At 39.5% G+C, this 17,283-nt stretch overlaps 1 protein-coding gene across 7 annotated transcripts in view; it reads left to right on the top strand.

Moving 5' to 3' along the window:
• The window catches only part of DICER1 (dicer 1, ribonuclease III), a 69,880-nt gene extending 55,267 nt beyond the window's left edge, over positions 1–14,613 (top strand). For 6 of the 7 annotated variants that reach the window (XM_024758392.1, XM_024758382.1, XM_024758401.1 and 3 more), the window contains 6 exons: positions 630–785; positions 3,800–4,685; positions 6,656–6,924; positions 9,418–9,580; positions 9,671–9,746; positions 10,099–14,613. In XM_024758392.1, coding sequence (XP_024614160.1) covers positions 630–785; positions 3,800–4,685; positions 6,656–6,924; positions 9,418–9,580; positions 9,671–9,746; positions 10,099–10,264 — 1,716 coding nt within the window. In that variant the 3' untranslated portion in view covers positions 10,265–14,613. The remainder of the gene's footprint in view (positions 1–629; positions 786–3,799; positions 4,686–6,655; positions 6,925–9,417; positions 9,581–9,670; positions 9,747–10,098) is intronic. The other variant, XM_024758409.1, reaches the window with a different exon arrangement.
• The last annotated feature ends 2,670 nt before the right edge of the window (positions 14,614–17,283 follow it).

The raw sequence follows: 17,283 nt of genomic DNA, 5'->3' as shown, positions 1-17,283 counted from the left end.
GATTGACCGTTCTAGACCTTGGTTTCCAAGTAAAAATGAGATGGAAACATGGATTTGAGTAAATTAAGGAGGAGATGGAGGCCTTAGGAGAAACAGACTAGAGGGTAGACAGTAAAGCTGTTTTATTGATGACAGTAAACATGGAGCTTTTCTTTATTGCCTTTTGCTCTATTTTAAAATGGTTGAACAAAATATCTTGAAATGCCATCCAAAACTAAGGAATAATATTTGAGAAAGCATTGCAGTCGAAATCATATTCATAGCTTAGGTTCTAGGAACATAAAATTATTTTAGCTCAGTTCAGTGCCAGTTTTCACTTTATAGCTAGAGTTTATGGTATTTCCTCCTTTTATTTCATTGAGAATATTGTGACATCTTGGACTTATGTGGAATTGCACTCTTTTCTATTTTGATAGTCCCAATTAACAGTTTGAATTTTATATCATCAGATTACATGAGAATTTAATATTTCCTATCATGAAGAGGTAGAGAAACTATACAGTCTGAATAATTGATGACCAGTTATGGAATATGAAGAATATTTAGCTAAAAAATTATGTTAATGCCTTATGTGAATTTCAGCAGTGACTGTTCACGGATAAGTATCTTATAAATTTTTTCTGCTAAAGGTCAGCAACTGTAATCTGTATCGGCTTGGAAAAAAGAAGGGGCTGCCCAGCCGCATGGTGGTGTCAATATTTGATCCCCCTGTGAATTGGCTTCCTCCTGGTTATGTAGTAAATCAAGACAAAAGTAACACAGAGAAATGGGAAAAAGATGAAATAGTAAGTTTTTGGTAACTGGATGGATTTATTTTCTGGTGAGGGGCAGAGTCTTGTTCTATTAATTTTTTGTTTCTTTTCCCTGGTGTGTTTATAGTAGAGTAGAAATTCAATATATTGAATGAATTCCTTTAAACAGATGTCTTTTCATGAATTTAGAAGTGTTGTAATTTTGACGGAGAACAATTTCTGTGATCTTCCTTTTCCAAAGGCAAAAGAGTATCTGATGCTGTGACTCCAAAAAAAAAAAGCAAAGCTCTGTAACGTTTCACTTTAATATTACATATTACGATTTATTGTAGATCCTTAGCTCCGTTCAGTGAAATGACTTTTCAGTGACCTATGATCTCCGATCTGTATGTGCAGTAATTTCAGTAAAATCTTGCTTTTGCAGCTCAGGGCTTTTTCAGGACTATTTCTCCTCTTGTGACCTTAAAAAAAAATACATAAAGGTAGTTTTCTGGAAATAGTTTAAGATCTTGCCAATGACTTTAAGTCTCCAAACGTTAGCTGCAGCTGCTTCATTTTGTCCTGTCTCGAAGGCCACCAGAGGGCACCTCGGAGGGCCTTGCGAGCCGGAGAGCTGTGGAAGCAGCCTGTCCAGTGTGGTTGGCTGGGAGGCCATCTCGCGGGCAGTTTCATTTTTCAGGCATTTATTTTGCACTAATGATAAACTGGCTCGTTGTTACTTCATTTCCAGGTAGCATGCTCTGTGACTCTGTTTTGATTTTTACTTACTCATTGAGTATATTTTTAACTCGTGCAGTATTCGCCTTACTACAGAAATTGAACTTATCTGGAAAAGCATTAAGAGAATATTTTAATGCAAGTTGGGTTAGAAAAATTATATATGTTATTAATTTAGAAATAGAACCTTAGAGGAAGATGTGTAAGATTTTGAGAACTTTAGAGGAAATATTGCATTTCTTTGCAAAACATTCCAGTAACACATATCCTGCCTTATAAATCCTGTTTCATAGTATCATTGGTTCTTTAAATAAAAAAAAAAAATTAGCATAGAGGTGATGTTAGCGTGTCCTTTTAATTTAAAAAAATTTTTTTATTTTAAGATACAACATAAAATTATTTTCCTTAACATTTCAAATGACCTGGCACTTTGGTTCTTAGAATACATTAAATACTGTTTATATTTTCATTTACTAATTTCTACTTCTTGAAATGGACCATTATATGATATTGGAAAGCATATGCTGGATCCATTCCTGTTCTACCTGCCTCGCTCCTCAGCAGATAGGTTTAAGTGAAAGCTTTGCACACAGACGCCGAAGGTGGGAATAACGCAGGTGGAAAGTGAACTTGAACTGTAAAAGGAGTTTCGTGCTGGTGGTTTTGCTTTTTTTTGTTTGTTTGTGTTTGTTTTTTTTGGGGGTATTTTTTTCGTTTTTTTTTTTTTTGAGAGCTTGAAATGCTCTTGGAAACCATTTAGTGAGGTAGACTCCCACTATTTTGCAGATTAAAAAAACCCAAAACCCAAAGGCACTAATGAACTTTGCCCAAGATCACACAGCTTGTTTGTTGATAAAACCCAGCCTTTGTTGTGAGTTTTGCCAGTGTCTGGTTATGATAGCATCTTACTAAAGATACATAAGGATTTTTTAAAATTACAAATATTATTTAGTCTTTATTTTTTTTTTTTTAGTTGCAATTTGGCCTTTTTTTCCTAAGGACCAGCTAGTCAAAAACATCTCACGTTACCTTGGGAAAGTGTAATTTTTATTAGGTAATAGTCCCTAGAGGTGTCCACCGTTTTAGGTTTTTTCTTTTTTTGGTTTTCCTCCTTATTCTTGAAAAAAATTTGTAAACTTTTTAATTAAAATAGACAGATAGTGGTAGGTATATGGATGGCTTGGCTCATTGCACTTATTTCTTTTCAAACAAATGCACTGTTTGCATCTCTTTTGAGTCTGGCTTAAAATGAGAATATTTGCAGCATTTAAAAAAATGGTTGACAAAGTTTGAAAACCTTTTTATCAGAATACTCTGCAAAGTTGTCACTATTGAAATTGAAGCACACCCTCCTTGAAGCACTCCCTCCCGCCTTTCCCCCCCAAGTAAAGTCTTGTTTATTTATTTATTTTTTTTATTGAACAACAGAAATTTGGTATCTTTCTAGCATTGCAAAAAAGTTACATCATTACTGAATCCTGGCCCATTATTAAGGTTGTCATTCACAAATAAGCTTTTGCCAAAGAAATTGGAATTAGCAAAGATCTTCTGACAGAAATTGGATTGTTGTGTTTCCTGTTAGTCTAAATTGTCTTCTATTTTTGTCAGTTATGCTATAATCTGTTGCCCTGATTCCTCTAGCTCACCGAAAGGGAAAAGCATAATTCCTCAAATTCACAGCTTAGCTCACAGTGATCACTTTTAGTTTCCAAGCAAAGTAGTTTAGTTTTACATTGTAGCGAATGAGCTTTGAAGTGGAAATAGGGACCAAAACTTATTATTATGAAACCCCACTGTACATTTTTAATGTTATAAAGAAAATAATTCGATCTGTTTACATATTATTCTCTTATTTAATTGCAAAGATAACGCTTTTTCTACATCTGGAATTTAATTTTATTAATTTGAAAATCTTTTAAAAAACATTTTAAAACTTTGTCAGCCAACTTGAAGCTCTCTGTGATCAGCATATGAGAGCTTTCCTTGTGTCTCCTGCTACAGTCAGAATTCTTAGCTGAAGTTTTGCCTTGTGGAGCTTAATTTTAAACTTTATATCCATGTATAAAATCCTTGACTTAAAGCTTCATACTGGATAAAGGTCATTTTATAACTCAGAAAATGAACATTCAAAGAACGTGTTTTACTTTGTTTATATGATTAAATAACTTATTTTATGTTAATTGAAAACAAATGGCCATGATTTGAAAGTTGCCTTTTAGTATTTGTGGTTGTCATTTGAAATTATCCATAACCCTTGCTTTTATTGAGTCTCAGGCCCTTTTAAAAACAGCAGCTATGTCTCCCCTCCTTCCCCATTCTCCCTCTTGCAGACAAAAGACTGCATGTTGGCTAATGGCAAGCTGGACGATGACTTCGAAGAGGAGGAGGAGGGGGGGGGCCTGACGTGGGGGGCTCCGAAGGAGGACGCCGACGACGAGGAGGACTTCCTGGAGTACGACCAGGAGCACATCAAGTTCATAGATAGCATGCTGATGGGATCCGGAGCTTTTGTCAAGAAAATCTCGCTTTCTGCTTTTTCAGCCACTGATTCCGCCTATGAATGGAAAATGCCCAAAAAGTCCTCCTTAGGTAGTATACCATTTTCATCAGATTTTGAGGATTTTGACTATAGCTCTTGGGATGCAATGTGCTATCTGGATCCTAGCAAAGCTGTTGAAGAGGATGACTTTGTGGTGGGGTTCTGGAATCCATCAGAAGAAAACTGTGGTGTTGACACAGGGAAACAGTCCATTTCTTACGACCTGCACACCGAGCAGTGCATTGCTGACAAAAGCATAGCCGACTGTGTGGAAGCCCTGCTGGGCTGCTATTTAACCAGCTGTGGTGAGAGGGCTGCTCAGCTTTTCCTCTGTTCGCTGGGGCTGAAGGTGCTCCCGGTAATTAAGAGGACTGATCGGGAAAAGGCCATGTGCCCGACCAGGGAGAATTTCACCAGCCAACAAAAGAACCTTTCAGGGAGCCGCGCTGCCGCCTCTGGAGCTGGCCCCCGCTCCTCTGTGTTGAAAGACGTGGAGTATGGGTGTTTGGAGATCCCACCGAGGTGCATGTTTGATCACCCAGATGCAGATAGGACACTGAGTCACCTTATCTCGGGGTTTGAAAATTTCGAAAAGAAAATCAACTACAGATTCAAGAATAAGGCTTACCTACTACAGGCTTTTACACACGCCTCCTACCACTACAACACTATCACTGGTAAGGAGCCCCAGACCAGAGCTCACTGCTCTGGAAATGAGACCTTGTGTTCATGGAGTTGTTCTGTAGAATAATGTAAAAAGAATAATCTATGCATGTACGTTAGAGTTCAGTGTGCACGGTGCGGGGAGGAAGCACAAGAAAGTGAAAGAAGCCTTTCTTTTTGGGAGCATGGACTGTTCCTTACCTTTGACAGCTGGGAGCAGAGCTATCTTAGCTCCTCGTGTCTCTGTCATTTGATATGCGGCATAATTAGACAGGTTCGGGCCTTAGTATTTCGGTGTGTTTTTGCCATTTTATGCTCCCCCGCCCATGTCCTTCTGATGCCCGGTCACTGCTGCTTTTGGTTCTTGAATAATTTATTCGTGTATTCTGGATGTCTTTCCACATCTTTTTATTGTTCTTCCTGAACAAAAAGCCCCCTCCCTTTAAGGTCTTTTAAAATCTAAAGATGAGCCGATTAAAAGAAACTCTTTCACAGGAAGGTTTCATTGCTCTGACTCTGCTGTCACCTTCTGCTCTGCGCTGTGCTCCGTGTTTTTTTTCCTCCTTTATTTAATAGGCTCCCGATCCATTTGATTAGAAGGGAGAATAGGCGCCTAAAACCAAAATCGGCTTCAGTTTTCGAAACAGCTAAAGTCTGTATTTTTTTTCTGTGTCAGAGTAATAAGCGCTTGAATTCAGAAAACCAAAGCCGAGTGTAAAGTTTGTGTGAGAAAAACAGGGTAGGCCAAGGTGATCAGAAAAACGGAAAGCCAAGAGCGAAAAATTAGCTGACTCTGGACCAGAAAGGCTGGTGGAACTAAAACCTGTTTTTCTTTGTGGAGAAGAAACGAGGCCTCCTTTTCTACCACGCTGTACTGGCAGGAGCCCTGGGTTCTAGTCTGCCTCGGGCCCTGCTTCTGAGCTCATCGGCTGTGCGGGGGCAGCTCACTATCTCTGTTCCCGCCTCAGTTTCCACAGTTGAACGACTTCTTTTTTTTTTTAATTTTTATTGCTTTACGATGCTGTATTACTTTCTACTGTACAGCAAAATGAATCAGCTATACACACACACACACACACACACACACACACACACAAAATGTGTGTATCTCCCCTCTCTTTTGGACTTCCTTCCCGTTTAGGTCACCACAGTGCATTAAGTAGAGTTCCCTGTGCTATGCAGTGTGTTCTCACTAGTTATCTATATTTATAGCAGTATCAATAGTGTATATGTGTCAGTCCCAATCTCCCAGTTCATCTCACCTGAACAGCTTCTTTTTAATCACTGTGAGATGATAGAGGTGTTGATCAGTGTCGATAACTTCTCACATTTTGACATCGATCATTTTTGCTTAAGGTCTTTGCTCGCCTCCACGACTCTCCTTTCTCAGCCTCTTGGTTTGTGTCTAATTCAACATTTTTCATTCAAGTTGAGAAGAAAACTGTCTTGTACTAACTGTCATCTTGTGTAGCAAATGTAACCCAGGAGTGGCGAGGCATGGTATCACTCCCGCACTTTCCAGAGTGTGAGTGGACAGTGTGCAGGGCTGACAGCAGAGTGTGGGGCAGGACTATGTGCAGGGTCTGGCGTTCGTTGCTAGGTGACGATGTGTGATGGAGCCTTTAGAATGGTGCCCCAGCACCTGCCTGGCCAGCACAGTGCCGGAGGAAAAGGGTTGAGTGATGATGATGGCACTTGGGAAATGCTTTTTCCTTAACGAGCATTAGTCTTTTGGCCACTTAAAAATTTTATGACCCCAATTTCTATGTAAGAAATATGCTTAATTTGTCATTAGAATTTAATTTCCAGAGGCTTCCGTATGATGTCAAATAATTTTGTCACTGAAGAATATATATGAAAATGAATCCCAATAAAAAGTCTTTTCAGTGTGTCTGGGGGATCGGTTCTTTATCTGAGTTATTATTTGAAAATTGTGTAAACGTTTTTGCCGGAGCTCAGGGCTTCACTTTGGATCTTCCCTCAGATTGTTACCAGCGCTTAGAATTCCTGGGAGATGCAATTTTGGACTACCTCATAACCAAGCACCTTTATGAAGACCCACGGCAGCACTCCCCAGGGGTCCTGACTGACCTGCGCTCGGCTCTGGTCAACAACACCATCTTTGCGTCATTGGCTGTGAAGTATGACTACCACAAGTACTTTAAAGCAGTTTCTCCTGAGCTCTTCCACGTCATCGATGATTTTGTGCAGTTTCAGCTCGAGAAGAATGAAATGCAAGGGATGGATTCTGAGGTTAGTGCCATTTTAAGATATGTTGAAGTCAGTGTTTAAAATAAGCCTTCTGACTAGGGTTCTCGACAGAGCTGTCTAGAGAGCCAGCCGAAGGCCGGGGTTGTGGTCCCCAGCACGCTCTGCGTTTTCCAGGGAGAAGTGAATGGGTCTCAGTCTTCAGAGAGGCCTTTTCAACTTGACCACTCATACTGTGGTCGTTCTGGCGAGGAGAGGGAGCCAGGGGGCTTTCAGCTGCTTCACCACCCCCAGTCCTTGATTCGGGCTCCAGGCGTTTAGGCACGCCAGAGAGGTGCAGCCCTCCCCCTGCCCCCAGAGGAGCTTTAACCTCAGTGAGAGCTCGGCGTGGTTGGTTCTGTCTTTCTTTGTGTTTAAAATAGGTCGGGAGTATTTGCTAATATCTCAGGTAAGCATCACAAATGTATATTCTGCTTCTACTGGAAATGGGAAAATCTCATTTAAAAACCAAACTTATAAATTTTTAGGGACTGGAATTTGAGAGGTTTCTACTGTAAGTTGAGCCAAAGGTTCTTTGGTTGATAGAGCTAATTCTAATGTGTTTGTGAACTATTTTGAAATTTTGTAGGAAAGGATTTTGCTGAGATCTTTCCAGTCTCCTCTAATCCTTCACTAACATCCATCCACATACCTGGGTACCCAGGAGAGCACTTGCATTTCTTCTTCTGCTCATTCTGATTCCTTTGTTCTTCTTTCTGTAGATTTCTTGTAAGTCATGGAATTCATTCATAACTCTGGTAGCCATTTTAATTACTCTTTCTTTAATTTGTACCTTCCTGTTTTTTAATCGCACAAACCGTCGTTAGGGAGTAGTGCATTTCCTTGGCCTCCTGTGAGAGAAATGAAGAGCCTGGGTTTTGAGGTGTAGCCACGGGGCAGAAGGGTCAAGCATGTTGAACGGGATGGAGGATGTGCTGAAGGGGAATCAGTAGGCAGTGCCCTTCCTCTCCCCTTTCACCCTTGCACACGCTTCCAAGATTAATGGTCTGAGTTGGAGCACAGCTAGCGGTGAGACCAGGAATTAGAACCATCTCAGATATATTCAATATTATTTCTAGTCTCATTCTGTAGAAATATTTAAGCTTAGAAGTTGAGGAATTAGCTAAACCCAAAGTTCTCTTTTGATGACAGTTGGACATACTGGCTTTGTTAGTTTTTGTTCATTCTTTTCCTTCCCTTCATTTATATAAACATATGTATAGAAGTTACAAAAACTGATTGGGAATGTCATGGTCTGGCTTCTCTGACTTACTGTTTGATCTTAAGAAAGTCTCTCCACCTCTCTGGGCCCCAATTTCCTCATTTGTAAAAGGAGAGACTTAAACTTGATAAGTTTAAAAATTCCCATCTACAACAGTAAGTATCTTATTTTTTTCCGGTAGTCAGCATCTACTATATAGAACTTTGTGTGGCTAAACCATCCATTTAGAAATTACTATCCCCTCTTCTTTTTATTTCTCTTTCACAAGTAATGTGTGTGTATTTTAGAAAATACAAATAACCGAAATTAACATTTTGTGATGTTTTATTGCTAATGTACATAGACATAAAGTTATGTACGATATAAAATGAAATTATAGCACGCACAGTGTACCATACCCTATTCTTTTCACTTAATATATTGTGGATGACTTTCCCCGATCGTTAATAATTGGGATTACAACTTTCAGTAGCTGCACGCTAGTGAGTATATGGCTATAATGTAATGCGTTTAAACAATCCTTTGCGACTGGGTGGTTAAGGTATTTTTTGTTAGGGTTTGTAATAAACGTGGATGTGGTAAATATACTTAAATATCCAGTTACCTCCTTAAGATGAATTCCTAGAGACGGAATTGCCACATCAAAGAATTATGAACTTTTAAAAGGCGTTTGATACATACGTGAGTTTTTATTCTATTAATCTGAGTACCTACTGTGTGTCAGGTTCTCTGTCATAGTGAACATTTATTAAGTGGTTTCATAAAAGGGGAGCTTGGAGGAAAATATCTTCCAAATAGAATTTCCCTGTCGAAAAAGCGGCAGTTTACACTCCCCAGGGCTGTGCGCACCCTTGCTCGCGCTGCACCGACGAGTGTTCTGCCTGCTCCTTGCCAAGCCGCCAGGGGCTAGCCCTGTTTCAGTGTGCAGTTCTGTGATTATGAGTGAAATATGAAACTTTTTTCCATCAATTTATTGCCTGTCTCCAGTTCGTGTTAGGGTTGTTTTTGTTTTTATTTGGAAGTAATCTTTTTTCCTTTGTTGACTATAGAATACTAAATAGGGAAGGGCTTTTTTTCTTTTTCTTTTTTTTTTTTTAAGGTAAGGTAACGTTTGTGAAGAACCTATTAACGGTGTGATTGGCATGTCATAAATGTTTGATGTTGTTACCCTTGTTAAAGATATAGTAAGAGTCATATCCAAGAAAAGAAACACATCTCTGTAGACTGCCTTTCAAAGCGGCCTTTTTGCTTACGAGTCACTTTTCTCCCTATAACAGCTTAGGAGATCTGAGGAGGATGAAGAGAAGGAAGAGGATATTGAAGTTCCAAAGGCCATGGGGGATATTTTCGAGTCGCTTGCTGGTGCCATTTACATGGATAGCGGGATGTCGCTGGAGACGGTTTGGCAGGTGTACTACCCTATGATGCGGCCGCTGATAGGTACAGTTGCTCCCCTTCGAGAGAGGCAGAGTCACGGTTAAAAACAACTTCAGGGGTACTGATCACATTATTCTTTCATTTTGATTACAGAAAAATTTTCTGCAAATGTGCCCCGTTCCCCTGTGCGAGAACTGCTTGAAATGGAACCAGAAACCGCCAAATTTAGGTAAGCAAAAATAGGCGTGGAAAACAGTTAACTTACTGAAAAACAAGGGGGAAGAGTTCTCGAAGATGCCATACACGAATGATTTTGAAAAATGCTTACCCTGGGACACGCTCTTATGCAGTTGCTGTTTGTAGCCCAATTGACTTCTTTTTGTTTTGTAAAGTAACGCTGAGTGAGAGAAAGAGCTGCAGCCCTGTCTGTTGGCAGTATGCAGCAGTCATAACGCATGTTTCCTTCGTGTGGTGTCAGCTTGTGTCGGGGGCTCTCAGCCTGAGAGTACATACTTGGTGCTGACTGACTATAATTATAAATACTTCTGACTTCTAATTCAAGCTGTTTGGCTTTGTTACAGCCCGGCTGAGAGAACTTACGATGGCAAGGTCAGAGTCACCGTGGAAGTAGTAGGAAAGGGGAAATTCAAAGGTGTTGGCCGAAGTTACAGGATTGCCAAATCTGCAGCGGCAAGAAGAGCCCTACGAAGCCTCAAAGCTAATCAACCTCAGGTTCCCAACAGCTGAAACCCCTTTTTAAAATTAAAAAAAAAAAAAAAAAGCAAAAAAAAGCAGAATTAAGGTGGAAAATATTTAAGTTGAAAAGGATGATTTAAAACTGATAGTGGAACGAATTGAAGGCAGAATTTAAAGTTTGTTTGATAACAAGATAGGTTACAGAATAAAACATTTAACACATGTATAAAAATTTTGGAACTAACTGTAGTTTTAGTTTTTTGCGCAAACACAATCTTGTCTTCTTTCCTCACTTCTGCTTTGTTTAAATCACAAGAGTGCTTTACTGATGACATTTAGCAAGTGTTCAAAGAAATTATTGAGAGTTTTTGTTTTGTTTTGTTTCGTTTTAGTTTAATTCTGTCAGCTTTGCTTAGAGTTCGGAGGCCAAGGAGCTTAAACCTGGAATAGCCCCCAGGGTTCTGTTGAGAGCTCTTGACACCCGACGGTGTGTGTGGCAGTGCCAGTCCTGCATAGTTGATAAGCTGAGTAGAGCGATGCAGCTTGCGAGAGAAGTGTGCCAGTGTTGTCTTTCCTTTCCACATTATAGCGTGTAAGATGATGTTTCCTGGTCGCTGTTGCACTTGATAGTAAGGGACAGATTTTTAATTAGCATTGGCTGGCATGTTGGCAAATCACATTTTAGTTTTCTCATGCCATGTTGTCTTGCATCAAAGAGGTTCTTGCCTTAAGAGTAAAACCCTCATGGATATTCTTTCATTTCTGATCTTTTTGGAACAAACCGTTTTACATTCCCTTCGTTGTGTTATTATGCATTAGACCTTGAGACAGCGTGATACTTACAACTCACTAGTATAGTTGTAACCTAACTTATGACGGGATTATATGAGAATTTCTGTCATATGTGTACTGAAGACATTTTCAAAACCAGAATAGGTAGTCTATGGAGTTTTTAAAATACCATCATAAAAATAATCGTTGGCTAAATACCCAGTTTTACTGAAAACCTCCTGCTAGGTAGTTCCGCTGATGGAAATTGTTTGTGGCAAATAATTTTGCCCTGTAGGCTGTTGCTCTAACAAAATAAACTTTAGACATATCACACCTAAAATATGCTGCAGATTTTATAATGGATTGGTTACTTATTTAAAGAAGCAAAACAGAGCACCTTACCCTTAGTCTTCTCACATACATTTCTTACTGTACTTTTCAGAGTGTTGCATGCGTATTTCACCTACCAAAGCTGTGCTGTCAATGCCACGAAAGTTTAACGTTTGCGATAAACTGCCGTAATTTTGATACATCTGTGATTTAGGCCATTAATTTAGATAAACTAGCTCATTGTTTCCATCTTTGGAAAAGGAAGAAAAAAAGGCATTTTTAGGCATTTGCCTAAGTTTCTTTAATTAGACTTGTAGGCACTCTTCATTTAAATACCTCAGTTCTTTTGCATGCATTTTTCCCCCTGTTTGGTGCTATGTTTATGTATTATGCTTGAAATTTTAATTTTTTTTTTTTTGCACTGTAACTGTAATACCTCTTAATTTACCTTTTTAAAAGCTGTGGGTCAGTCTCGCACTCCCACCAACATACCAGTAGAGTTTTGCTGCAATTTGCCCCATTAATTATGCTTGAAATTCAAGAAGCTGAGCAGAGGTGTCTAAATAATTTCCAGCACATCATTGTGAACGTGATGCCTCATGCAATGCTGCATTTATGTTTTAAATTGCAGTTGAATACTGTACTTCTTGCTTTATCTGCACCACCTACCCCCAGAGAAACACCTCTGTGCGTGTGCACACAGAAAACTGTCAGCTCTGCTTTCTAAGGAGACCTGAGTGAAGGGGACGTTAAGCTTCTCCAGTGTGATTTGTTGTCTCCAATCTTAAACTTCAGTTGAGATCTAAATTATTAAATGAGCTTGAGAGCAAATCAGTTTGGGTGGACACGTGTTTAAAATATTTAATTCTGGTTTGGAACCTTAGACTTCTATTTGTTTTTTTTTTTAAGAAACCTCCATGTAAGATCTCCTGGCAATTTAAAACCAAGCAATTGTTGGATTATGTAACTGTAAATGTATACAATTAACAAGTAAGGCTGGATGTGAATTTCACTTTTGAGGGTGATTCGTGAGAAAGTTGTATCACAAATCTCTTGATAATTTATAAACTACCTGATGCCAGGAGCTTAGGGCCTTGCGTTGTGTCTAATGCACTAATCCCCAGTGTTAGGGGATTCACTGGCCTCCTGGCACCCAAATCAGATTGTTTCACAGTTACAATTCCCGTGGGGAGAAAAATGCCTCAATATATTTTGTAACCTTAAAACGAGTATTTTTTGTTAATACTAAAAAGTTCAGACTTGGATGAGATTAGGTCACACAGTCTCAGGGGTTCAAATTTCCTGCTACCATTCAAAATGTTTTTATCAACAGCAAACTTCAGCTATTGCTTTTTTTATTTTTTTGGTTGGAGGACAATAGCTGGTTTTAATTGTGACTCACGCTTTGAAGCAATCTGTGATCCCCTGGTTACTAAGTTAAAAAATAAAAACTATGAGTTAGACGTATGAAATGGTTATGAACGCTTTTGTGCTGCTGATTTTTAATGCTGTAAACTTTCCCCTAGTTTCGTTTATTGAAATGTTTCCCATCCATTAATTAAGGGAAAAAAAATCACTCTTGTTGCTCCACTTTACCACCTTGTCTGTCATCCTTTTGTTCCTGTGATTGCCACGTGAGACCGAGTGTGATTTGGAAACCCCCCTGGTGTGGCTGTGCGGCCAGCACGTGCGGGAAGGACTGGGCAGGTGCGTTTTGAAAAGCAACTGCAGAAATTCCTTACGGTGATTGTGTGGAGGTTAGTTGGCATGAACCTTCATTGTAAGTGTTTTTTGATTTTTTTTTTTTTTTTATAATACACTTTCAGCAGTCCTGACTATGCTGCGTTTTGTAATAGCTTTTTTCCCCTCTGTTCTGTTCATGTAGCACAGATAAGCATTGCACTTGGTACCATGCTTTACCTCATTTCAAGGAAAATATGCTTAACTGAGAGGAAAAAATGTGGTTTGGCCTCGCTGCTGTTCTGATTTACCGAATTTGAAAAAGATAATTACAATGCCTGCAATGTGTCATATACTTGCACAACTTAAATAGGTCATTTTTGTCTGTGGCATTTTTACTGTTTGTGAAAGTATGACGAAGATTTGTTAACTGAACTCTTAATTATGTTTTAAAGATGTTTGTTACTTTTTTTTCTTTTCTCTTTTACATTATGTGAAGTGATTAAATTTAGAATGACCTCTAACACTCCTGTAATTATCTTCTGAAATACTAATATTTTTCCTCTCTTAATAATAGCTTGCCCTCAGAAAGATTCAAGTTGCCCTGCCCGAATAGTAAGAGACTGGAGGCTACTTTGGTTCTGTTGGTTCAGTTCATAAATACAATTATTCACCCAGCAGTCGGCTCTTTTAGTCGTTACCTGACATCAGCCTGTGTAACTGCAGAGTGCAGAGACTAATCGAGACCCAGACCTACCGCAGTTCAGTCTTAAGGCCCAGTTGATTTAAAACTTTCTGTCTTCCTCTGTTAGGGTGTCTAATCCTTTTACACAAAATTTAAGCCACCAAACGGAGACCTTGATGTCTTCATTTCAACCGCATCTGAAGTTCTTTTAGTGCCCCGAACCAGTTTGTGTTAGCTGCGGAATTGAAACTCGTGTCTTGTTTATTACCTATATGGTTATTTTAATTACATTTAAATAGGTATATTTTTTCAACCACTGATTACTTTTCAGGAACTTAATTATTTCCAAATAAATTTCTTTATTTTATATTGTACATGAGAAGTTTTTAAGATATGTTTAAGACCAAGAATATTGAAATGATTTTAAAAGTTGTTGGATTCACCAGTAGCAATATCTAGGGAATTTGCATTGAGACTATTGTATTTTCCACTAGCAGTGAAAATGATCTTTTGAAGCTAACGTGTAAATATATTTTAATCGTTAATTGTTTTTTTTCTCTAGTCCATTTTTATTTGGACGTCACCCACAATTTAAATTTTATAGATGCACTCAGAATTCACTGGTTACATAGCAAAAACGCAAAGGTGAACAGGAAGTGAAATTTCTGGCTTTTCTGCTGTAAATAGAGTGAAGGAAAATGACTAAAATCAAGTAAAACTAACACATACATAATTTGATTGACAAAAAAATATTTACCATCACACGCTGCAGCTGTTTCTAAGGAACACGACGTGATTCATTCATACGGCAATCATGCTGCAGAAATCCGCGTCTGCACCTTATGGGTCACAATTACCTTTAGTCGTTTTTTTTTTTTTTTTTTTTGTAATAATTGTAGCCAAGTAAATCTCCAATAAAGTTATGGTCGGTTCACTTTGTGTCCTTTTGTCTTTTTCTTTTCTTGTTCTGATTCAGGTCAAGTTTAAATAGTTGTAGCAGAAATGCCTTTAAAGTGTTTTAATTCCATGGTCATCTGAAAACGCATACTTTAATATGATAAAACGTTGTTTACCAAGTTATGCTTCCCGTCTACTGGTGGAGTTATCTACTAACAACTGCCTTGTTCTTTTTCTGATTTAAATAACACCAGTGTGTTTGCCTGAAATTCTGCCACGTTGACTGATGTTTTCCAGGTCCTGGATTATCTGTGACACATTTGACACATTCCTTAAGGGAATTTGGTTATTCTGAAGTCAAGTGGACAGAATGTTCGGCTTCCAGGTTTTTAGGACCCACTTCCAATGTAGTATTGGTTAAGAAAGAATTCCGTTATTTCAAGCTTTGACCTAACCTTTCTGTAACTCAGTAAACCAAGCACTAAAAGGAATGCCTTTGCCGTAGGAACAAGAGGGTAAGTATAAGTTTCTTAGAATGAGAAAAAAAATTCAGTTTTCCTTTATAAGAGTTTAAATTAATCTCTTCCTTTCCCCTCACTCTGACTTCTCGAAACCGAAGGAGAAAAAAGTATACGTATTTTAATCCTGAGGAATTTGGTTGAGTTCTACGTACTTGCGTTCGTTGGTGTTGCTGCCCAGAATTCACTGCATGGTTCAGGCCAAGCCTGAGAGCCACAGCCCTTTCCCGCCGCCTCGCCCTCCCTTCCTGTGGCTGGAACAGGGAACACAGCCAGGCCAGGCCAGGCACATCAGCTTGCAGGTTGTGATGTGCATGAAAAGAATCCAGATGGAAGTGAGCTCTTTTCTTTTTGTGGATCCGTAAGTGTATAATGTAGGTATTGGATGGAATGGTGGGTGCTGGGTGCAGCCCGCTTAGGCGTGGACTGAGTTGTGATCCCCGCAGAGACACCAGGGGCCAGGGAGTGCCCTCACGGTAGACGCGCGGCCAGGAGCGTTCCCGACCTGTGTGCAAGGCAGTGTGGGAACAACTCGTAGATCTTCTTTATTTCTCTTTTTTCTTTTTGTGGTGAATTATACGTAAAACTCACCACAGAGCCATTTTTAATTGTAGAGTTTAATGACATTAAGTACATTCACGTTGTTCTGCAACCATCACCACCATCTCGTTCCAGAACTTTTCTGCATCCCAAACTGGAACCCTGTCCCCGTTAAACACTAACTCCCATCTGCTCCATCCCCGAGTCCTGGTATCCACCATTCTGCTTTCTATCTCTGAATTTGACTACTTTAGCTACTTACAGATGAGTGGAATCAGACAGTATTTGTCCCTTGGCGTCTGGCTTGTTTGTTAGGGTCCAGCCGTGTTGTAGCAGGCGTCAGAATTTCCTTCCTCTCTAGGGCCGAGTAACATTCCGTTGTATATATAATATATAGACCACATCTTGTTTATCCGTTCACTTGCCGACGGGCGTTGGGTTGCTTTCACGCTTCCACTTTTTGGCTGTTGTGAATAGTGCTGCCGTGAACGTTGGTGTACATTTACCTGTTTGAATCCCTGCTTTCATTTCTTTAGCGTATGTATCCAGGAATGGAATTGCTAGATCACACGGTAAATTCTCTGTTTGATTTTTTTGAGAAGCTTCCGTACTGTTTTCACAGCATTGCACCATTTTACATTCTCGCCACACCAGTGCACAAGGATCCCAGTTTCTCTTCACATCCTCACCAGCTCTTTATTTTTATTTTTGATAATAGCTCTCCCAGTGGGTGTGAGCTGGTATCTTATTGTCGTTTTGTGCTCCTTGGCCATGTGTACGTCTTTGTAGAAATAACTCTTCAAGTCCTTCGCCCATTTTTGAATTGGGTTGTTTTTTGTTGTTGAGTTTTAAAGAGTTCTTTATATATTTTGGATATTAAACCTTTATCAAGTTTGTGATTTACAAATACATTTTTCCATTCTGTGGGTTGCCTTTTTACTCCCTTGAAAATTCTGTCTTGAAGAATTCTGAATTGCAAGACACGTCGGCCTCAAGGATTTCAAATGAGGGCTCTCGGACCTATAATAACTAAGATTTATTGAACGGGTACGAGGTGCCTGATCTGTCCTCAGTGTTTTACGCATTTTATGCCGTTCCCTCCTCACCACGATTACAGAAATGGTAGCCTCTGGGGGGAAGTAGAGCATAGTGTGCCACATTGAGAACTGGGGTCACAGTGTCTGGCTTCCGGCACTGTGCAACTTCAGGCACGTCGTTAAGCCACCCTTAGCCCCACGTCCTTGCCTTTACAATGAGCGAGAGTCATTTGGCTTCAGTGAGGGTTCGTGTAAAACGCTGGGCTCAGGGCCCCACACATCCTCAGCCCATAACGAACGCTCATTGTTACTATAACCCCCATTTTACAGATGGGAAAAATGCATAGAGAAGGGAAGTAACTTGCCTGAGGTCACAGCAAGTCAGGGCTGGCCCTTGAACACCCATCTGCCTGAATCAAAAGGAGTGTTTAACCGTCATTCAACAATTCCCTAATTTATGGGGCTCCTTTAAGATAAAGGTGAAATTAAAACGTGAACGTATGTGTGTGTGTGTCATAGATTTTTCACGTTGAGAAGAAAACCAGATGGTGACTCATAACGAACATGGGCGGCAATTGTGGGATTTGTTTCTTTGTTTTGTATGTAACCCTA

This window comes from Neophocaena asiaeorientalis, unplaced genomic scaffold (genome assembly GCF_003031525.2).
Source record: "Neophocaena asiaeorientalis asiaeorientalis breed wild unplaced genomic scaffold, Neophocaena_asiaeorientalis_V1.1 scaffold476, whole genome shotgun sequence".
Taxonomy (NCBI): domain Eukaryota; kingdom Metazoa; phylum Chordata; class Mammalia; order Artiodactyla; family Phocoenidae; genus Neophocaena; species Neophocaena asiaeorientalis.
Note: the sequence above shows the minus strand (reverse complement) of the source record. Positions and strands in the feature narration are given on the sequence as shown.